General features: G+C 44.2%; 1 protein-coding gene across 3 annotated transcripts in view; it reads left to right on the top strand.

Moving 5' to 3' along the window:
* Nucleotides 1-24,136, top strand: part of efr3a (EFR3 homolog A (S. cerevisiae)) — a 146,132-nt gene that overhangs the window by 90,789 nt on the left and 31,207 nt on the right. For all 3 annotated transcript variants that reach the window (XM_069684296.1, XM_069684298.1, XM_069684297.1), the window contains exons 8-10: nucleotides 6,913-7,053; nucleotides 21,451-21,529; nucleotides 23,537-23,672. In XM_069684296.1, the coding sequence (XP_069540397.1) occupies nucleotides 6,913-7,053; nucleotides 21,451-21,529; nucleotides 23,537-23,672 (356 nt within the window). The remainder of the gene's footprint in view (nucleotides 1-6,912; nucleotides 7,054-21,450; nucleotides 21,530-23,536; nucleotides 23,673-24,136) is intronic.

Below are 24,136 nucleotides of genomic sequence, written 5' to 3' on the forward strand. Positions count from 1 at the left end.
ATGAAACGGGAAGGACACATCGCTGGATCGTTGGACTTCAACTCCTGAGAATATATTCTCTTTGTCTGCTCATGTAAGACTAAAGAAGAGCCACAAATCTGAAGTTCTAAATCACATCACCGCTGACCCGTCTGGAGAATCATGATGGACATCCTTCAACGTCCGTCCTGATGTTTCTGCAGTTTGACAAGATTCTCGCTCTTTTACTCAATTAAAGGTCAGATTACCTGAGTGCACGGCTGCACGATGGCTGAAATGATAATCACCATTAATCACGATTATTTATTCAAGTTAGGGACTTTTTTAATTGAACTTTCACATTAAAATACACAGAGAAACACTTTCAGTTCATTCTGTGCTGCATTCAGGCTCATGTACAAATGTAGCATCAAACTCAGACTTAAAATCCGGTTCTTTACCTGAGTGTGGTGCATCATGGGTAATGTCAGTGTGTCTGTGGGAGCTGGGTGATAGGGTGTCTCTGTGCAGCGTCTCTGTTCTGGATGTCTGACGTGACGCTGGAGGACGGGGAGCAGCTCGTTCTTCCTCTCGGCCTTCACACTCTCATCATGCTGCACTTTGTGCTGCTTCTTCAGCTGCTTCAACAAGTTAGTCGTGTTGCTTTGCGGCGTCAAAGTGTCTCTGTGGGGATGTGAACAAACGACCTGTGCTGAGAAAATCCAGGTGTCATGTCTTCTTTAAAGAGAAACCACAGACGAGCCGAGAGACGACTTCCTGAGTCTGCTGTGTGATCCTTAATGTTCCAGAAAGACACTGAAAATCTTCCTGAGCAAAATCTGTCGAAGAAAAGCATCGCCCCCCCATCATCCGAGCAAAGAGTCCAAACTGCACAATAATCCCCCCGATCGTCGTGTGTAATCACGCAGCATACATCACATTGTCATGTCGCGCAGGTTCTGCAATCACACGCAGCTCCGTGCAATCACAGCGAGTCCCGCTGAAGGCACATGACGGGTCATTTCCTCCTCTTCTGTCTCCGGTGCCTCCTCCTCTTTAATCAGGATTTTCTGCCTGAATGACAAAGTTGTTCTTTTCAAAGCAGCTCTTTTCAAAGCAGCTGGAGAAGACTTCAACATTTTGCCGTGTCATTTAACATCACTGAAACATTTTAGCGTTAAAACCAAACCGGTGGATCGTCAGTTTGTGCTATTATTCGGAAATCCTTCCTCCTGCGTCGGTTAGTTCGGCCGTGCAGCTCTGTGACAGAAAGCATCCTGTAAGCGGACGGTGGACTCTCACGACACAGAGTTCGTCCCATTCAGAAGCTGACCTCCCTCCTTGCAGCCGCTCGGCATCAGTGCAGTCCAGCAGCCTCCTGTCAAACATAATGTCCATCAGCACAGTCGGGGTTTGTCACTTTAATAGTGCTGCTCTGCACTCGCCAGAAAAACACAGTGAGACGTCGGCCTCCGAGGGAATAACTGCAGCGGAGGAAGAGCCGTTTTTGGTTGTGTTTCGTGTTTTTTCTTCCCCCAAACACAATCTGCTTCTGATAATGTTGTTCTTAAACACGGCCGTGGTCAGACTTCCCCGTGGCGGCGTATTGTGGGATTTCTAATCGAGCCTCGGCGGACCCGGCGGGAAGCTGTGGTCAAGGGCGTTTGATTCTGTTAATTGCTTCTCAGGGAGGGCGGACGTGGGCGGCGTACAGAAACCAGAGGTGGAGGCTGGGAGAATGAAGAAACACTCTCCTTGTTTCACAATGAAATGCCTGCTTGTGTTGCAGCACACACACGCACACACAGAGTCTTGTTTAAGGCTGCCACCTTGAAAACGCCTTCGACCTCTAACAGTGTTTTCCTCATTTCTCCTCATTAATTACGTCACAGATTGCAGCCTCTTTGCACCTTTGTTTATGTTAATCCCTCCAGAGCTTCCCGCCTGATTGACTACACGCATGAATTATTTAATTTCTCTGAACATTCCTTTACTCGCTGTGAAATACAGAAGAGATATGAGGAAAGTCAGGGGAGCGAGGGATGGATGCAGCGAAGAATCCCTGACTCTGTTGAGTCTATGGCCCGCATCCTAACCACCTCTTCATGAGGGGAAGCCCTTCTTTACCTTTTATTAACCTACATACACAAACATAAGATCATCTTTTGCATTATAACCTGAGCTTGGGTCAATTGGAGGTAAATGTTGCCTGTAAGCTGAAGTTTGGATGTCTTAGTAGCAGTAGTAGAAGTTGTTTTCAGTGAGAGGGAAACGCTCTGAGCGCTTTGAAAAACCTTCAACTCAAAGCAGAAAAGCGCCAAAAGTCATTGCCGTTTTTTCTCACTGTCCAATCAAATGAATGGAGAGGCGGGCCTTCTGTGGGGGTGACGATGTCGAGTGATCGCCGTGATCTTTCCTCTCTCTGAGGGTCTCTTGTACCCACACGGGTCTCTGTGTCCCTGTGTTTAGTGTGTTTGGGAACAGCCTCTCAGGGCAAAGTATTTTAGCTAGCCAAAATAAAAGGGAACAGTCGGGGTTAAATTGGCAGCTAATGATTCGGTGGTTGCCTTAACAACAGGAAAAAAAGCCGCTCCCAGCTGCTAAAACGCGCTCTGTCTGATCGCGATGTAGGCGTCAACAGAAAGGGCGGTGCGGTGCGCCTCGCGTTTTGCAGGCTCAGTCTGACCTTAAGGTGTATTTGGATCAAAAGCACATTTTTCTTCCCAGTACGAGTGCTTACAAGTTCAATGCTAAGACGCAAATAGAAGCAAATTTGTTTGTTTTTTTTCAACTCAAGCAAGAAATTGTGCGATGATGCGTCAGAAAAAGAGACGTGTTCCTGACGTCCTGATGTTGCAGACTGACTGACTGACTAAACAGACTGTTTAGCCTCAGAAGCTGGAAGCAGCAGTAAAGTTAATGCAGACACAGTTCCTGCAGAAAGAGCTGAAGGTTGTACATCTTTTAACTGATGTTCTGAACCCAGACACGAGGGTGCATGGATAAACATAAATGTGTTCTTCTTACAGCGGGAGATGATTGATGATTGATGATTGATCCAAAATAAAAATCATAAAAGCCAGGGCACAAGTTACAGTAAGTTACTTAACTTTAACGTCTGCAGCAAAACGCTCCACATGTTTCATCGTCTATTGTTGCGGGGTGCAGCAGCACAGCAAAGGACGCCAGCAGACTGAATAAACTGATTAAAGAGGCTTTCAGTATTTTGTGTTTTCATTGTAATGTAGATTTTTTTTTTTAAAGCTGCTGTAACAAAGTCATTTCTTCTCAGGGTTAAAAAAAGTACCGACAGTGAGCAAAAATACGCGGCTGGTGGACCATGTCTATTTCAAGAGTTCAAAGGGTTCACAGCTGCATCATCACAGTATACTGAACATTTCTAAACATCCTGTGCATCATTTCCGACACATTTCCTTTCATCCATTAGAACATGATGAGTATGGATCCTGCAGGATCTTGTCTATAATGTAAATCACTCTGTGTCTGTCTGGTTGCAGCATCTCTGCTGCACAGAAACAATCTCCACTTTCACTAAGTTTGTTCTGGTTACTACATTAAACAGAACGAGCCCACTGTCTATTACAGGAGAGATCTCCATGTTTGTATCTCTCTTGTCCCTCCTCCTAACAAGCAATAAGCATTTAATTTCCCCTGAACCGCCTGTGTGGGCCGACAGTAATTGCATTGTTTCCCTCCTGAGACCCGGCTGCCTACAGTCCATCTGTGAGCGGGCTTATTGCTGCGGAAGTGATTTACTATTGCATTATTTTATCAATATTACACATAACGGGAGGCCTGCTTGGGCTCCTGCCAGGACTGTGGATTCTTGGCAGCTGTGCAGGAAATGACAAACTGGAGCACAAGAAGTTTAATGTTGTCTGAAGAGCTGCAGGATCAACGAGGTGGCAGAGGAACAGAGAATGAAAGCTAATTGACTGAGTCTTTCCAGAGAGATGACAGCACGGGTTATGTGTTGGAATACTTAAAGTAAGCTCATGCTAATGTGTCGTCTCTCAACAGCAAAGAAGTTATTTACTACTGCAAAGCTTTTATGGGACTAGGTCAGAGCGGATTCATTTGCAAATACAGTCTTACTGTGCGTAACAACTGAACTCGAACTGACACGGCTACAGATTCAGCCCCTTTCATCGTGTATGACAAGTAGCTGCTCAAAGCATGCTGGGACACCTAGCGACCGCACCAGGCTGTAACAGCTTTCTCCCTCATTAGGGCCTGTGTCCACTGACTGCGTTTTTTGAGCTGGCAGCGAAACCAGTGCAGTTCGATGCTTTCAGCGCTCGACGTCCTCAACGCAAAACACCCTCGGTGTCAGCTGTTTTTTGTCGCTGCGCTCTCAGTTGAAAAAAGGTCAACTTTTGGAACAATGCTACCTTCGTATGCCATTATCAACTTTGTCAACAACAATGGTGGAGGAGAAGCTAATCCTTTCCTTTTTCCTGGGTACAACTTCCAAGTGTAGAGCTGCTGCTAATGTCAGGACGCGATTCCTTTCATCGTTTTCTTTGTAAACTTTCCGTGAATAAAAGCAAATAATCAGCTTGCAGAGCGATTTAAAACAGACAAACCCTGTTAGTGGGCACAGGCCCTTATACGGTTAAGTAAGCAACCTTGTGGGGAGCTGTTAGGATTGAAAAGACTCCTCAATTCACGGCAACAACTGACCAGCGAGGCTGGGCAGGCGCGGGGGTGATTAGTCGCGTGCAGTGGGTCCACACCGTTAGGCTAGGAAGTCCAAATGATCTGTTCTGCTGTTGAATTGTTGAACTTGTTGACCCACATTTCAGCATTTAATAATTATTATTATAATAATTTTTATTTATATAGTGCTTTTCATGGTCACTTTGCATTAATAAAAACAGGAGGGGGGGAGTGTGGCGATGGAGCAGGTCTGTGAGTTGAGGAACAGGGAGCCAGTGAAGGTTCTGGAGGACGGGGGTGACGTGTGGGAGTGGGTGAGGAGGCGGGCATCAGAGTTCTGAATGTGTTGGAGTTTATTGAGGACTTTGGAGGATGAGCCATAAATGATGCTGTTGCAGTAGTCGATTCTGGATGTGATGAAAGCATGGATCAGAGTTTCAGCAGCAGGGAAAGAGAGTGATGAACGGAGACGAGCGATGTCTTTGAGGTGAAAGAAAGCAGTCCTGGTGATTTGATTGGCGGGTTGTTCAAAGCTCAGGTTCCTGTTGAAAATGACTCCAAGGTTGCCGATGTGTGGTGATGGAGACAGAGTTGTCCATGGTTAGGCAGAAGTCTGGGTGGTTTCAGTGAGGGATTTGGGGCCGCTGATTATGATGTCAGATTTATCGCAGTTGAGTTGGAGGAAGTTTGCTTGCCTCCATGTTTTTATTTGGGTGAGGCAGTTGGTGAGAGTGGAGCGGGTTGCTGTGGTGATGGATTTGGTGGAGATGCAAATCTAGGCGTCGTCGGCGTAGCAGTGGAAATGGAGACCATGTTTGCGTATGATGTTACCGAGGGGGAGGATGTAGACAAAGAACAAGAGAGGGGGTCGTAAATGTACAAGCTTGTAGGGGCTAACACAAGTTTTTACTCCCATATAAACGTGGCAATAGTACGAAATAAGACTGTTACAGTCATCAGGGTTTGAGATTGGAAGTTCATCTCTTAACCCATAGGCAGGAGATCCATTAGTAGCCTTTCTGTTTCCCTTGATCTTCTTCTGGTCCTTGTGTCGGGATGTAACGAGGACATATGTTGTCCCTCTGTCTGCTTGCTGTCCTTGCCTGATAAAGATAACTTTGGTTATGATTTGGCGCTATACAAATAAAATTTAATTGATTGACGTACACGCAGAATTTTCTCTGCTGTTCAACAAGACATTTTGACTATTCTTTTGTGTTTCCAGACAAAACATGTGTCATTTAACCTCATGGATATAAATCAACCAGACGCCAGGGTCTTTAGGTTGAGCTAAATTTAGCAGCAGCTCAGCTCGCAGTTCGTAAAGCCCAACTGAGGAGCGTCAGAGAAACACTAACAGGTGTTTGTTTTGGAAAGGAGGAAACAATCCAGGTAAAACCCACGCACTCACAATCACTGAAGGAATCCTGACCTACGAACACGCTGAGCTAACGTGTCGGGCCTGCGGTGTCAGCGGAAGAACGTCAGAGACACTGATTTTAACCTTCTCCTATCCAAGACCACCTCTTCAAAGCTAGAACTGACGACTATATTTTTTTATACGATGTTTTTAGCGATAAAGTGTCCAAACATAGAAATGGCGATATTAAGCATACGAGTGTGTTTGGGCTTCTATCATTCATTTCGCTTAAAAATAAATGTATATTGTAATTTTGGCCAGACATTTTTAGCAGTGTTTCTAACTCCTTGACGACTGAGTCCACACACACACACACACACACACACACACACACACAGACACACACACACACACACACACGTATCTGATTGAGTCTGGTCGATACTCTTTCATTTGATTTCTCCCTTTTTTTAGCCGCTCTGATTGATTTCTTTTCAGTCTTTAGTCCCTCTTTCTCCCCCTCCATCTCTCTCCATCTCTTTTCCTTTCTTCCTCTCTCCTAATGTTATTGCACTCTGCACTCTCTCATCCCCCTCTCTCTCTTCACAGATTCTTTGAGTGCGATATGAAGAATCGATTCTCGGTTCAGCCTCACATTCAGACTCATTGAGTTTCTTCAAGATTCTTGTATTTTCTGTTAAATTGAGTGCTACGATGGATAACTCATCTCTTTCCAGTCCCTTTAACTGGATTTCAGGACATGGTTAAATTATATATATGTGATATGCTAACACAATCATAATCCAGCTCGTGTCTGTGTGGTGTCTTTGTCCCGCTGCTCAGGAAATAATGCGAGCAGGAGTCTCTTGATTTTTATGGATGTACTTTCTAAATCCTGTCTCTCTCTGTGACAGGGCGGGGCACCCCGGTACACCCTCGGGGGCGGGTCAGGATGGTGAGGAGAACCCGGCGGCGCTGGCAGAGAGCTGCTTCAGAGAGCTGCTGGGCCGGGCGGCCTACGGCAACATGAACAACGCTGTCCGACCCGTGTTGGTGTGAGTACCTGAACGTTGTGTGATTGTCTCTTTAATAATGTGTCAACTCTGAGCTGAGGCTACAACCTTTCAGAGACATTACTATATGGAGCGGGGTCAGTTCTGGGTCTGGGTCTGAAACATGAAGCCTGCGTGGAAGTCCCAAAAGCTGCAGTTCCTCTGGTGTCCACTTGAGGCTGTCTCCAGCAGTGAGTCAGTCCCCATAGAGCCCCATGTTAAACTTTACAGCAGAAATAAACATGTTTACAGCCTGGTACAAAAAACAGTTTGGGTCTCTATAGCTCATTTCTCTCTTCATGACAACTGTACGGGGAGAATCTTTATACAACTCACCTGTTTACATTATATCAAGACTTGTGACGCAGCATTAGGGGCGTGGCCTCTTTGAGTGACAGGTGGGAGCTGCTAGCTGTCTGCTAGCTGTCACCTCAGCTAATTCAGTCACTGAACGTAACCTCTGGGCCGTGTTTGTGCTGCGTTTTCTGTTCTAACAGACTGTCCAGGAAGCGTGTGCTCCAGCTGACTAAATTCTAGTGTTCATTTATTTATATGTTAGCACTAATCAGCAGGTATCTGTGCCTGCGTACCTGAGCTGATAGCTCGTTCAGTGTTTGTCAAACTCTGATGTATCTGTGGCGGCCCGTGCAGGGAGTCAGGATTGTTGTTGGCTTTTTCCAGCTTAGAAGGCGGTGCTCTGTAATGATGAGAAGACCGGTTCTTTTTGTTTACCTGGCTTACCTTCACAAGCGGCAGGTGCATTCCATAAGCTCTCTTCTGTCTCATAAGTGAACAGCTCTCCTCGCTCCTCTCTAGCTCCACCATATCGTCCACTTCTGGCCCCAAAAGCCCAAGCAGACTTTGACCAAAATGTTAAACTGAAAACGAATGGCTGTCACGGTGGCTTAGTCCACTTCGGGTGCGGTTACAGGACAGACAGTAAAACCAGTCGGCCCTCCCACCTTATCATCTTTAGAACTCATCTGTCTCACCTCTTATCTCTCCTATAAAGCCCCCTCCCTCCATACAAAGCTAAATAAGAACATGGTGGACCCTTTTTCTGCTTACACACATTTGTTGTCATTTCCTGTAGCTGGCTTGGACAGTATTTGCGTTCATTGCGTCTGAGGAGAGATATAAATTTCTATTTGTCTGTGTGTTGTTTTAAATTTAAATCTATTTGATGATAATAGCAGGGTTGATTAAAAATGCTGCAACATCCCTGACGTGAACGCGGCCTGAATGCCACAGTGTTTTATTCTAAATGAAGGCAACGTACGCAGAGAATCACTGCAGCATTCAGAGTCCTAATCTGCTTTATTACATGTTGGAGTCGTGATGCACCCAGCAGGAGAGGGGACATTACAGCAAATAACCCTAACCCAATAACACACACACACACACACACACACACACACACACACACACCTCCAGACAGACCTGAAACACATGCACACAGAAACACACTTTCCCTCTCCCTCTTCTTCTTACATTCATTTTCTCTCTCTCTCTCTCTCTCTCTCTCTCTCTCTCTCTCTCTCTCTCTCTCTCTCTCTCTCTCTCTCTCTCTCACACACACACGCACACGCACACACGCACACACGCACACACGCACACACGCACACACGCACACACGCAGACTCCCAGCACACAGAGGAAATTAAATGAGCTCTCTTATCGCACAGGCGGCTGCCGTGTGAGCGCTGCACACCGCCGCCACCCGGTGACCGTCCATCCCTCCTGGGATTTGAATATCCTCATCGCTGCTCCTATTTCCCCCGCGCTGCCCCGCCACTCAGCATGGTTCGCATAAATTGGACAATTACCAAGCGAACGGCCAAAGGCCCGCTGAGATTTTCTCTGTCACAGTCTGTTTCTGCTCCGCTGAGCCGCTCTGAGTGCCGGCTTCACTTTGGTCCTTTTATCCCCGGCAGCTTCGGGAGGAAAGGCTCGTGCAGAAATTTTAATTTGTGGGTTTTTGTGTGTTTAGTATTTTTAGCCGTGTTAGCAGTGAAGCTCCAGGGACGGAGTTTGGATGCTGGTCCAACTGAAAATGCCAAACATAACAGTAAAGTACTTTGCTGCATTCACATGGATCCAAGCAGACATTGGAGACAAACCAGATATACTTTCATTGTACGACAGCGGCACAGTAGAGTCAGACAGACAGAAACGGTAGGCCGACTTACCATCCATTGACATGTAAAATAAAGGTTCTGCATGGTCCTGAGCGGTTCTCCTGAAACCTAAATCCTGTCCTGTTTGTACTGAAACAGCCCTTAAAGTATTCTTTATAAACACACATCTGCATACGACTGCAGAATCTGTAGACGAGGGGAAACTTTCTGCTTTCACTTTGAAGGAAAAGTGACAAGAACCTTTCAGCTCTTGTCTTACTACGCCTTAGCTTTTAATTAATCTTAATGAATAGATATCTAGATATAAGTACAGATATTAATCGGCCGTTTTATCTCCAATCTCGCGTCTCAGGTTGCTAGTCGGACTACACACTGACCAGCTCATGGAAAAGGAAGTTGTTACCTGGTATTGCTTATCCGCGTTACCGCTAGCTACACCAGAAGCCCTGAAAAGTCATCCTGCTTCCACAGGCTATGTCGACGTCAGACAACAACCGATGGATTCCAACATTGCAACAGACACACAAGGGCTGTCTGTATGCACGGAGACTCCACTTGAGACTTATAAGCAGGAAAGCTGATCAGACTTGACTTGGTTACAGTCATCTTGCGAAAACGCTGCACTGAACATGCTGTGAATTTTGGAGCGCTGCCACATTTGAATTATTAATAACATAACAGATCACAGCGAAACGCTGCAGCTGAACTGCAACAAAGAAGACTCAAGTGAGAGAACCCTTTCAGTCAATAATCATCCAGTCTTTACTGCCGAGAGATATTTAACATGACCATGTGACCATCCCCACCCCAACTGCCCAGCCCTTAATTTCACCCATTCTCATCTGTCTATGTCAAACTTTCATGCACACGTATAACAAGTATTCTCAAAGCTCTATCAATTATCATGCCACTCTTAGATAGTACGATGAGTGGCAGCAGTAGCAGGAATGACACGAGTGATATCGAGTGTGAACACTCAGAGGATGGTGTTGCTGCCCGGGGCCATTCGAGTCGAGGAGTCATTATTGGTGTGAACATCATGGGCTCCCAGGGGCCTGTTGCTCGTAACGCTGGGACCATGTTTGACTCATGCTGTTCAAGCTGCTTTTAATGTTGATGTGTCCTCATACGGTGCTGAACACACACACACACACACACACACACACACACACACACACAATTGTGTCTGACTCGTTCAGAAAGAATTACATCTACCCTTTGTTCATACCTATTTAATACACTGATTAATACAGTATAGCATTAATAGGACAGGAGTAATAGTGAGCCAATATGGGGGTGTTACTCGAGGCAGAGGGAGGCTGGCTTATCAGGAAGACTAATTTAGACCGTTTAGGGTGGCAGTCGGGAATAATGGATGGGCCACACAAATTAGGATGTGCTTTATGGGATCCATTCATCATCCCCCCATCACTGAGCGTAAACTGTACTCAGCCCAACCAAACACAATGGTTCATGTAGCCACATCTTACACAGGAAGACATCAACAGATTGTACAGGGTGTTTTACAGCAGACGTGAGAGTACATTCAAACAGATTCTTAAGTGTATCTTAAAATAAATACTTTGAAGAAATGTACCAAAGTTTACCTCAGAACAAACACTGTGTCTGCCCCTTAAAACAGACACAGGAGATGCTAAAGTCTACTCTAAGACGGACACAAAGGGTACCTTGAAACAAACACTGGTTACCTTTACACTGATGTTAAAGTAGCTTTAAACAACTGACAATGGAAGAGTCCCTTTTAAAAGAGATGCTCAACTGTGCCTGTGGATGGATGGATGGAGAGAGAGAGAGAGACAGACAGATTTGATGGATGGATGGAGAGATGGATGGATAGATTGACAGATGGATGGACTTTATTGATCCAATATTGGGAAATTGTGGAGTTACGGCAGCAAGCTATCAGATGTCAGATGCTTAAGTGTACCTTAAAACAGAAAGTAAAGGAGGTAAAAATGATGACCTGGGACATTTGTAGGATAACGTCACAAATCGTGCATTATTTTTTGTACGATATGATACAAAATATTGAACAAATATTTGTATGTGGATGAAAGGATGATATGTCATGTATTCTATTATTATTCTTGGTTGACCAGCTTCCAGTGCTTTCTTTGGTCACAGATAAACAAAGAATAATTCTGAGACCAATAAGAATGAAGTAAATATCATGAACGATACATCAAATCCACCAGCTATAAATTTTAAACTAAATCAACTGCCGTAATTATCAACCAGATGTTGATTAACCACCGACAGTCACACCAATAAATCCTCAGTCAGGACGAACGAGCTCACTCCTCCCTCTGAGGTGTGTCTTAAAGACAGAGAACGATTATTCAGTAAACAGGACGTATACTGAGTGCAACAGCAGAATAAGCTGCAGTTCCTACATCACTTACATGTTACAAACAATCAATAGTAAGGCGCCTGGAGGTCTGAGCCATAATGACACTTTACCCAACGTCTGTCACAAGAGAGAGAGGGAAGAGAAAGACATCAAAGCAAGAAGAGACAAAGAAAGTAGAAGCTTGTGCTAACAGGTCTGCTGCTCTACACTATCGGCTTTGTTGGTATTTTAGCATGAGAGCTGTACCCTTGGATGGTGCAGGACTTTCCCATACATTTCTGTGAAGCTGTAAGATTTCTAGACAGTGCTATGTAGAGACTAGAGCAGCGTATGTCCCTGTCTCCTCCGATGTACTGGTCCATTGTCCTTGTCCGGACACGACCTTTGAAGGTATCAGTCTTTTCTTTGACACATCTTTATTCGGTCTAGTCTTGGTCTCAAAAAACGTCACTCAGACAATATTATATCAAGAAAAGAATAATTTATAAAAATTGTGGGAATAAAGCTCAATTGTCTGTACATTATCTGATTTATTTGTTTAAATCATTAACTTCCAATATGGTACGATACGATACGATACGGTTCGGTACGGTACGTTACGATATGATACGATATGATATGCTACGTTAAGATACAATATGGTACGATACGTTACGATACGATACAATATGGTACGGTACGGTACGATACGTTACGATACAATATGGTACGATACGATGCGGTATGGTACGATTCGATACAATACAAACGATATGATCCGATCTGATACGATACGATACAATGCGATACCATATGATATGGTACGATGCGATGCGATATGGTACGATGCGATGCGATACAATGCAATATACTTTTTGTCCCAGAGGGACATATGCACACATAGCTGTCATCACAGTTGTATATTTTTGTGTTGTTTTTTAATAATACAACATAAGTAGCACATACTAATGACATCTACTTAATACTTATATTGCACTTTAAACGTATCGTGCATGTTCCTTTTATACAAAACAATCGAAAAGTGCAAATGCAACCAATAGGTTGACTTGTGTTGATGGCCGTCTTGTTCTGCTCTGAGGCGATGCAACTGTCTTTTATCCATCGTGAACCATCTCATGACTCCTGCTGTCTGTGGTTTGCGCTCAATAATGATTATCTGATTGAAATCCAGAGCTTCCCAGTTACAAAGTACTATTTGATTTTAGTATTCTGAATATCAAGGAACTCACCTTTGCTCTTTTCAGCCTTAAATCGGAGTGACAAGTAGTAAAGAAGTTGATCTGTAATAACAGTAACGAAGCCTGCTCGGGGTTTCAATCAGGGGGCCTCTTAATGCTGCCATTAACACTTAATTACATCGTATTAATGTGACTGCTTGACTTCTGCAGCGTCTCTTCAAGAACCGAGCTGCATTTAATTATTTCTCCTCTTCTCACTCTTTCCGTCCAATTTGTTTCATTGCGTTCCTTCTTGCCTCAGAGCTTTTTCACTTAATTGGTTTAAGGCTCGCCGTGTTTTCCTCTTCATTCCCTCTTTTCTCCTTTCTGACAGCCGACCTTGAGCTGACCTCAAACACACGCAGTCGCTCAGCGCTGCCTTTGACTTTTCAACGACCTCAGATTAACGACTTTCTTTTTGGTATAAAATGCATCATTACCTGTGTGTTTTAATCGATATACGTTTACTGTATAGGTTAGATGTAGACTATGGTCTTTATTTGTTATTAACCCGCCAAAATATGTTTTCTGCAGCTCCTCTTTCATTATGACATTTTCTTTTACACATTTGAGTTTAAACTGGTGCAAAAAAGCACTGGAAAACAAACTGCTTTTATTACATGTCTTTACACTGCTGTTTCCCAGGTACAGCAGGTGTTTCTCCTCTTCCTCTACACCTGTCTGTCAAACTCCCCCTCCCCCTTTCTTTCCATCCAGGCTTTATTAAACGTCTGTTTGAATCACTCTGTCGCTGTCCGTCTCGCAGCAAAATTACTTCTTTGCCAGAGTAACTAAATCACCAGGAGGAGGAGGAGGAAAGGTTTTAATCAAACGTGTTTTATGTCCAAATGTTGCATAATGTGAGAAACATTTGGTCTAATCATGGCGAATAATAACTGAACCTGCTGGACCCACTTGTTACATACAGCAGCTTGGTCAGCGGCCCTACGCTTCAAAATAACCCTGGTGTCAGTTTTACACATGCGAGCCTCCACGGTCAGTAATAATAACTATGCTGCGTCTGGTTAGACTTTCAAAATAAGGTTCAGTGAGAAGCATTTTATCTCAACAATAATGAACACGTGGTTTCCAACATTTGGAAAGGGTCGCAGTTTGGGAAGTTTTAGACACCAGAACGACCTGATTACACGAGGAAACAAAATGATTTGGGTTAAAATAATTACAACGTCTGTTTGTGGTTAAATAAATCATCTTCCTCTGTAAGAAGAAGGTCTCTCTCTGTAGGGATCCTTTCTGTAATGTTGTCACACACAGTCTGAGCCTGTCAGTGGAAACAACAAGAACTTAGTGGACGCTCTTTGATTTTGCGCGTCAGCCCCAAAGGCCGATGTTGCAGCCATTACAGGCCGTATCAGAGCTGCCGGCTGAAGCGATCTGCTGGAGATATTCCAAAAGTCTTTCTCCCTGTTAGTTATTCAGACCCAAAATATGTAAAAAGAGGGCGCACACTGCAAACATCTTTAAATTGTTGTGTGCAGCCCTGACAGCTGTTCTGCAGTCAGGTCTGTTTCAAATTTTACCCAGCAACACCTGAGCGCGTATCTCAGGTCTGACACTCGACACAGGACTGTGTGTCATCCTCACACTCTCAGTCTGTTTCTGTAAATATGTGTGTTTGTGTTCAAGCAGCATGATCTCAGAGTCACCTCCAGCTCTGGCCACTGACTCACTGGCGTCCTGCGCCCCCTGCAGGCCAGGCGAGGACATATCAGTTGGTGCAGTGAGTGCAGAGACCTGCTCTGGCTTCTGTGTTGTTTCTTCCTCTGTAAACCCTCTGAGTGATGATATTAGAGTGACAGAGGAAGGCAGAGGTGTGTGAACAAAGCTCTAACAGTGAGTGTCGCTGAGGACACTTGATAGAAACTAGGGGACCAGACGGAGTGATCCAGAAAAGTGACAGCAGGTTTGCAGGACTCTCAAAGGTCATGTTTTATTCAGCTCATCTTATTTTGTGATGCAGGCTTTAAATATTTTACTGTGCGAGGTGATAAATATGTATAAACTTTTGTAGTAAACAAAGAAGCGGTGACGAACACACTGCCCCAGGGGAAGAGAGACCAACAGGACACCTGTGGTGGACCTGATTGGATGGATTTCGAGAAGCAGCTTTAAAGTGTGTTTTTGTCTCTTTAACACGTCACGCATCCTCTGTGAGCGACCGGGACAAGCACTCCAATAAAGCCATCTATTGGCTGAGCGAGATCTTTGTTTTCTGACATCACTTCCTGTTGATTTCTGTGACGAGACCAAAAATCAAATGTGTAAAAATCTCAATGACACTAAAGTCAATAGCCATGCAGTTCTCATTCCGCACTGCAACATCAGTATCACAGCCTCTGGTTGGTGGAAAGTGAGGAACACAGCCTCTGATTGGTCAATAGACTCGACACAAGGCATCAGGAAGAGGCTAAGTGGAAGGCTAACAGTTTTCAGCACAGAAACATGGCCGGATTAGGAAGCTCGGGAAAGTGAGACGATCACATCGCAGCCTGGTTTGAACGGATCAGCTGTCAGTCTCGCAGCAACTTCCTGGAGGGACTGATACATGCATTACCACAGAGGATGATGTAGATTATGTTGGTGAGTTTCCACAGCCCTAATGTGTCTCATATACACTCCTATATCCACCTGTGACCTTCTTTAATTGAAACTTTGTTTCAAGTTACTGTCTAAATTAAACGTTAAAGCCGTTATAAGTTAACAGTAGAAAACAGTAGAAGTCAAAGACAGCAGTCAGAAACTGGTCGATAAAAGCCTGTGGTGACTAACACAAAACTACCCGTCTGCTTAGCTGCTGGATTGGTGGCTGTTATGTTGCTTAAAACAAGTCTCAAAAATAACAGGTAAGTAACTAACATCAGCTAACAAAGGTCAGTCTAATTGCTAACAGGAGATAACTGATGTCAAAGATAGAAGTCTAGCTGCAAACGAAAGTCGAAGCTAACAGTCGGGAAACAGCATCTCTGGTAGAGATAAAAGCTGCTGAATTAAGCCAAAGACGGGAGGAAGGAAGATTAAAAATAAATGAGTAAAATCAAAGATCGCTTACTAAAAGTGATAATCTGGAAGACTTTCATGTAAATAGATGTCTGTTAGGTCTCTGTCTGTCGCAGAATGAGGTCACACAACGGTGACTGAGCCGATGGCCCACTGATGAAAGCCTTTGTATTTGCAGTATATAGTGTTATTATGGACTGGGTGTCTGTGGCGGAGGCGGAGCTAAGCGGCTGCTTTTCTGCTCTCTGCAAGTGTTGCGAGTAAACAGTAATCTACTATGGCTGAACAAACAAAGAAAAGATGGATGACTACAGATACAACTTCAACAAGAAGTGAAAATCCAAAGAAGAAGAAACAAACTCGACGCTCAGATGAAGCAAACAGTCTGAAAAGGAAAGCGACCGTCAGCCAGGAAAATCAGGAGTTACAACCGGAGCCGTCTGTGTCCTCCTGCAGTTACCGTTTACCATCAGAGGCGCCAGAGAGAACCAAACTGAAATCTTCTTACAGCTGTAACTCTAAGTAAACAGTCTGGTTGGATTATTTGACCAGTTTTGTTAGCTTATTTTAAGCAGCATCCTCAGTACTGGAACATATAGCAGGCATCTTGGGTATATGTTTCTCAGCAGGCTCTCCTGAAAACTGTAAATGTGCAGATGGACTCTGAGGCTTTATTAAGATGCACTTTGGCCACATTCGTCACTGCAGTCCGTTCTTTAGTTTTTCTCCCGATCAAACCGCCGCTGCGCTCCTCGTCTGTCTGTCTGTGGGTGAAACCAGTTTTCCTCCTGCAGAGCTCCTGCAGGGACGAAGAGGAGGAGGAAGGGGGGGGCGTCTTCACACTATAAATAGCAGGGATTGGGGTTAAGGGGGGGGTTTGGGGGTTTGGATTGACGTCATGTTGGTGAACTGTTCTCACACAGCCAGCTTCCAATCCTCTTTATCGCTGTCCTCTGCTTTTTCTTTCCTCTCCGTTCTGCCTTTCTCCATCTCTTCCTCCCACTCTGTTCTCTCATGTCTCTCTCTGAATGCCGTCCTTCTTCTTTCCCAAGCCGTTCATTTACTGGCACTAGTTTTATCAGCCCCGGCAGACTGTTAAAGACGGCCGCTGCGACGCTTTATTTTAACTGAATCCTCCTCGGATGTTTACCACAGTTGGTCTCAACACAAGTTTGTCTTAAGAGCTGTTACGGTACACGTTTCTGATCTGACACTTAATAAAGAAAGTACCTTACCTTAGTGTGATGATAAAGGTTGTGCTTTAAGTGCCACAGGAGATAGTACTACATGAATCCTGCAGACTGATAACAAACCATGCAGAATATAAACACTGCTAACTTTTAAGAGCAAAAGCAACATTTCTTTTTACAATCAGTGAAATGTTACATGTTTTCTTTAAACAATATTGGCTTCATGAAATAACATTTAAAACGTACTCAAGATGTCGGAAAAGGTGACTGCATCGCTAAGCAACTCATTACCACCACAAAGGGGCGCAATAAGGCCACAGAGAGACACAAAACTACCACAAAGGTGCAAAGACTGTCGACCCTGAGAATCAAAACGACCTTAAAAAGACACAAAAGAGAAAAAACATAACGATGACGCTGCCGATCGTTGGCTCTGCAGGTGAAGCCCTGATCAATTCTGGGTATTAATATCATGATAATATCTGTGATATGTAACGTTTTCTTATTTAACCTTTATTTGACCCAGTTTGTCCCACTGAGATCAGAAATGTCTTTGACAAGGGGAGCTAAACAAATCCAGCAACACATAGTTTCAGCAATGAACAGGCATAACCTTATACAGCAGGTGATACGCCAGCGTGGACTCGACAGATTCACCAAAGATTTAAAAGCGTTCGGGGATATTAAGAACTGATGTCGCTGTCAGAAACAAGCAGTTTCATTCAGAGTTTACTATTCACAACAACAAATGAGCTGCTGACTCGAACCTCTGACTGACGTGAGGCCCTTTCAGTTCAGCTTGAAAGATCTGCTCCGCTTCAATCAGCCCATCAGTTACAAACAATCCTGCAGAAACATGGAGGTACAGTCGGCCAGACACTGTGAGAAGAGAAAAACCTTTCGATTGGGACTGACACAAAGTCGATGCCAGCGTTTGGCCAGGGGCCGTGGGTTACTCTGGCAGACATGAATGAGGCGTTAATGGTGTGTGGATCAAAAAAAGCTCCTCAAGGTCGGAGAGCAGAAAGATGAGAGGGAGGTTTGAAACGTTCCTGATGACCTCCTGGGTTCCAGAGCTGCTCCGACAGCTCTCACACCAATGAAAAGTAATAACATTCGACTCCTGAAAGACAGGAATACAAACAGTGCTCGTGGTGTATGAAAGGTCTGATCTGAACATGATCTGTGAAGGTTTTAACCCGCTGACCTTTGATTTTCTTTGTCAAACTTTTGACCAATTACAAAAAATGTGGTCTCTTTCAAGTGATCAATCATTGATCCCGCCTCAGCGCCTGGAAGGTTTCTAAAAGGGAAGGGGAGGTACATTTTTTAACTTCTAAACTTGTAAAATTCACTATTTTGGCCGCCTTTCAGTCCATTCGACCGGTTGTTGTCGCTTCCTAAAAGAACAGAGGTGGTATTTTTGATAGCGTCCGAGCGGTTTGAGTCATAACAACATTGTTGCTAAGTGACTGACTGCAAAGAGTGCCTGGTTTCTTCTTTGAAACATGGTTAATGGTGAAACATTTAAGATTAAAAAGGTAACCTCAGTGGGCTCTGACATTTATAAAAATGTCAGTAGACGTCATCGCTTCCAGAAAATCACAGCGCATCATATTAACACGTGAAGCCCCGACAGGTTGAGCTGCTAAAGCGCAAACTTCAACTGATGAAGATAAAGATCCTTTTGTATACGCGTCCGGTGGAAATCTCCCTTCCTCTCTTATGTCTTTGTGGTTATTGTGTCGCTCTTTATCAAGCAACACTACAGCATGCCTTGCTCATCTCCAGTCCAGTAGGTGGCACTAATGTTTCCAGCTACCATCATACGTTAGAGAAGAAGAAGAACATCAGGACTGAGGGCAGGTGAGCGAATGCAGTCAGGAAGTTTTCTGGTTAAATCGTTCACGATGAATTTCAGTTGGTTCAGGAGAGCTTATTAAACCTTTTCATAACACTGGCAAAAGAAAAATACTTACTGGGCCCGTTTAATCTGTTTGACCTGTTTATGTGGAGCATCTTCAATCTGTTTGTTTCAGTCTCAGACATCTTCATTTATCCCAGAGGGCAATTCAGTTTCACAGCCTACCGAGTCACATGAAGAAAGACGCAACAACACAGCAGTCTCAGCAGCATTCACACAATAACAACATGTCAGGGACGACAGAGGAAGGAATCTGAGCCAGACCATGAAGGCAGACACACAGGTCACCAAGTGAGAAGCCAGAGCATGTCTACAGTGTGACGGAGTAACAGAACACAAGTGCATGGGAACTGTCCAAAAATCAATTACTGCTGTCTGCATTGATCAGGAATACAAGTGTTGGAGGATCTGTTTGTTCTCCAAGGTGGGTCAAGATAGCGCCACCCTGAGGGCATTAAAGAGAACTCAGATGACAGAATGTGGTCCGATTGACTTATGATCCTCTCGGCTTTCTGTAGCACATGTTTCGTCCAGAGGGAGCTCAAGGAGCAGACTTTAACGACGTAGTTCAGGCTGTTGTTGTCCTTCACAGACAACACACTAAACCAGCCAACGAAAGAAAAGGTTAAAAGACTTTCAATAAAAGATAAAAGTGACGTAAAAATGTTCTCAGAGTTCAGCGTCCACATCAAATGAAGTCTTTGTTGTCCATGTTTTACACTTGACTCTGTGTTTTCACTTGTATGGGCTTTTTAACTATATATGATCGTGACGGTAGGCTCTGTGTATAACTGCAAGTGTTGCCCAGAAGATGAATCCTGTTATTGACTTTGGTGGTTTCCTAATTTATCTTCTCGGCTACCAGTAGGTCAAACTTTTCATTCATCCTGTAAAATGTCTCAGAATGTAACAGGCCGATTGGCAGCAGATCTTCCTTAGACGATAAATCACAGTTACTGTGGTGACACCTTCACTTGTCCTTTGGTGCCACTATGCATCCTCAATTTGAAGGCCAATGTCTTGACTGTTACGTGAGTTGTCATTAAATCTGGTACAGATGTGCTCTCCTCAGATAATGACCCTCTAACTTTTTATCTAGCTCCTTCACCAACACTTTAGTTTATAACCGAATACATAATGAACTAATGAATTCCTCAACTGTATTTCGTGATAGTTATGAGAAGCAGATATTTGGTTGCAGACATTGATCTGGGTACGATGTTAGCGTTGGCATTTGAGGACGTTAGCATGCTCACATCAGTACCTAGCTTAAACAAAGTCGTTGTTCAGATATCCCAAAGTAGGGTTTGGCTGATGCAACATGTCTTCCTCCATCGCCGATTACTGGCAGGCATCGGCTAAAGATGAAGACATTCACATTGAGCAGGAGAGGAGATTGTACAGAGTCTGGATTAAAGTAGACGAATTCTCAGACGGTCATCACTGGCGTAGAGAGTGTTGGAGCAGCCAACCGATTGGACGTCTTCAAACAGCGATCAAACCTTCTATGACAATGTTTCACTCTGGACGTCGTCATATCCACAAACCCTGTTCTTAATGTGGGATAAGAGTTACCGACCTTACCGGCTGTTTACGGACCGAACCTGAAAGTCTCTTCTAAAGTCTGTTTGGTGTGCTAAAGCTCTGAAGTCTGTGATGTTGCTGACGCTCCTCTTGCTGTAAGTAGGTGGGTGAATAAGGCAACCTCCTGCCCGTGTGTCGGTTTGTGTTTGCAGACATAAATAGCAGATGTATGTAATAGATGATTTTACCTTGAGGCTGCAGGTCGGCTCCCACGGAGATTAGTAAATCTGTCATCCTCCGTCACCCACTCACACTCATCTGTACGTCTTCTTCAGCACCCACATGATGTTTTAGAAGACCTCTGACCTGATGTTTATCTCACCTCTGTGGCTTCAGAGCAAAGTTCCAGATGAATAACATGGGTGTACCTAAGATCAGTGGTGGGATGTCTCAGGTTTTCTCTTCTTGTTTCCCTACATTTTTATGCTGCTCGTCTATTTGATCCTCCTCTGCATTATCTAATTATATCTGTCTATCTTTATCCGAGAGTCTGTGGGCAACTCCTTCTTATGATTTGAAAGACATGATGACGACTGTTTCTTTATCCTCTATAGTTTGAAACAATGTTGGATGTCTATACTAAACGTGGGTGAAGTTTCTAATCTGTAGGTAAAAGTATGTTGGAGTTAGCACCAGGCAGGCCTATAGGGGCGGGTCTTCTTAAAGGGACAGAGCTGACTGAGTGGTTTCAGACAGAGGCTGTATGAGGACCTGCACAGAGCACCTGTGTGAGAAAAGTTAGGAGTGTTTTTAAATGTAAATGATGCTAAACTACGGGTGTCAGATTGAAATACGAAGGTTAGCATAATACCCCCCTTTAAAGTCTGGCGTTATTGTGAACCAGCTGTTCACGATAACCACAGTGTGCCTGTTTGAGACGGGCAGAAGAATCGACTTCATGCTGCTGTTGATAACGGGTCAGTATTAATGATCTTCTTCTTTTGTCTTCTGTCGACAGTCACCTGGACAACCACCACCTGTGGGACCCCAATGAGTTTGCCGTCTCCTGCTTCAGAATCATCATGTACTCCATCCAGGTACGGTACAGCATCTCTCATTCTTCAGATGATCAAACCTGGGCCCTATTGTTTTATATTTTTGAGACTAAATGACAAATGGGTACAAAAAGGTTTTTGTGTTTGCCGCGGACAGGTTCATATTGTCAGATGTTTGCAAACGACATTACAGACAGGAGCCCCACAGAGACCTTTTTGTTCAAGAGGAAGATGATTTCGTTAAACCAGAAACACACGTTTTATTGCTCTCGTTAAAGCTGCCAGACTCCATTGTCAAAAACAGTCATTAAACCTTGCAGAACATGGGAGGTTTGATTTTTGTTTCACATGACTTTGATGTTTTAAATAGTTAGTTTGGACCCAACACAATCTTTTTGTAGCACACATAACAGAAACATACTTTGGAGGCAGCAGTACACCAGCCACATCTGTGCCCAACAAGGTAAAAGGTAACTGCTTTTTTCATTGGAGTCTGGTGGCTCTGAAGAGAGCGATGACACAGCTATTTCTGGTTTTAAAAAAAACATCTTCCTCTGTAACAAAAAGGTCCATCTCTGTAGGGATCTTAGTGGACGCACTGTGATTGGCCGTGTGTCCTCCTGAGGATTACATTGCAGCCATTACAACCTGCGTCATGGTGTTCAACGTTTTGTTCGTGATTTAGACCCCAAAATATGAAGACATAAGGCCCTCCACTCTTTGTTTTAAAGCACCCCATCAGCCTGACTTTAAAGGTTTGCCATGCAACTTCTTTTTAGACCTTGCACAAGATGTACTGTTGGCCCCGCCCTCCTCTTTCTCTTTGATCTCGCTCCAGCACCTGTCAGTCATCTTGATGAGCTGTCATCCAGCCCCAGGCTTGGAGTCAGCGGCGTCCCTGAAGCCTCCACAGGCAGATGGAGCTCACAGCTGATCACTCTGACATGGACTCTCTATTTTTATATTCCTGCTCGGCTCCTCTGCTGCTCTTGTGGGTCTTTGGGGTTATTTTTTGCCTCTCAGAAGGTCCTTTTAGGCTGTGTCAACCTGCTTCTCTCATTAGGACTGGGTGATTCCCCAAACATGGCCATCACTTGTCATTTATCAAGCTTGGTGTGGGCTTAGAGTTCTGCCTCAGGAAGTGTTTTATTTTACAAACTTGTGGCACAGAGGTTCAACTGACAATCCCATGCTCTGCAGAGAAACACAAAGAGAGAGAGGGATGATCTCTGGTATTTCGTCCCTCCTGTAAATAGGCTATAATAGCACCTTATCGGTCGCTCGTCCCGGAGCTCCCAGGAGACACAATCAGAAGTTCTGGGGTCCAGGTGTGTGTGTGTGTGTGTGTGTGTGTGTGTGTGTGTGTGTGTGTGTGTGTGTGTGTATGCGTGACAGGAGTTGTGTGTCTCTTGTGTGTCCCAGGAGGGGTTGGTCTGTCTGCCAGGAGACGCAGCGGGCGTCTGTTTGATCTAAGTGACAAAAAACAAGCGCACCCCCGTTTGTCCAGCAGAGACACAGTCCAGCGTTCTGCTGTCAGGAGGAAACAACAGAGCTCGGACCATTTTTAAAGAGCAGTCCATCCTAAAGAAGCTGCTGCTGAAGATGTTCTTTACCTTTCAGGGTGTAGCTGAGATCCAGCAGCTTTCAGTGATCTAAAACTTTACAGTTAACATGGATATTCTTGTCAATAGTTTGGATATAAAGTCATGAATTTGCACCAGTTCAAGAACTGTCCTAAAAAGGGGGAAATCCATTGAAGTATACTTCACAATATGATACCAAACGATACGATACGATGCGAAACCAAACGATAAGATGCGATATTATATGATACGAAACTATACGATACTAAACAATATGATGCCATGCGATGCGATACACTTTATTGTCCCTGCAAGGAAAAATGTCTTGGACTGTAATTCTGCATTCATTTCGCTGCCCACTGAACATTTAGCTACATTTTGCACGCAGTTAGTCCATTTTTTATCCCATTTCAAGTGTAGATACGTTTTAAATCGTCTTCGTCTCTCTGTCTTTGTCACCCTCCAGGCTCAGCACTCCCACCACGTCATCCAGCAGGTTCTGAACCACCTGGACACTCACAACAAGAACACGCCGCGGGTCAGAGCCGGCATCGTGCAGGTCCTCCTGGAGACGGTGGCCATCGCGGCCAAAGGCTCAGTGGGTGAGTTACTCAGGAGGAGAGAGAGGAAATGTCAGAGTGTCAGCAAAAAAGTTTTGTCATTTGTAGACAGAAAATAGATCCCCAACAATCAAGCAAAAACATTCATGTTTTTTGTGATGTGTCTTTTTATACTTATTAATACTTTTCTTATCAGTAGACTGATTTAAGGTGTTTTTTTACCTCAACCTCTTTAATACTGTCTGACAGTCAGAACAAGTCGTTTTTAGACCTCATCTTGGAGAATATGATTGACATTTTATAGACTAAACAAAGCATTCAGTAATAATGTGTTTTACTGCCTCTCCCTGGACAAAAACACAACCTTCCTCCTGCTCAGGAATGATTCCTGAAGAGTCCAAAAGAAGCGATACGTTCGCCTTTGAGAGTGAAATCACGACTCCTCCCAATCTGTGGCTCGGTACAGTATGACAGTGTGCTTAGACTGTGAGGTGAATATGTAGAGC

The sequence above is a fragment of the Semicossyphus pulcher genome, unplaced genomic scaffold (genome assembly GCF_022749685.1).
Source record: "Semicossyphus pulcher isolate SPU_LCO1_2020_fin unplaced genomic scaffold, fSemPul1.0.p SCAF_7, whole genome shotgun sequence".
Lineage (NCBI taxonomy): Eukaryota > Metazoa > Chordata > Actinopteri > Labriformes > Labridae > Semicossyphus > Semicossyphus pulcher.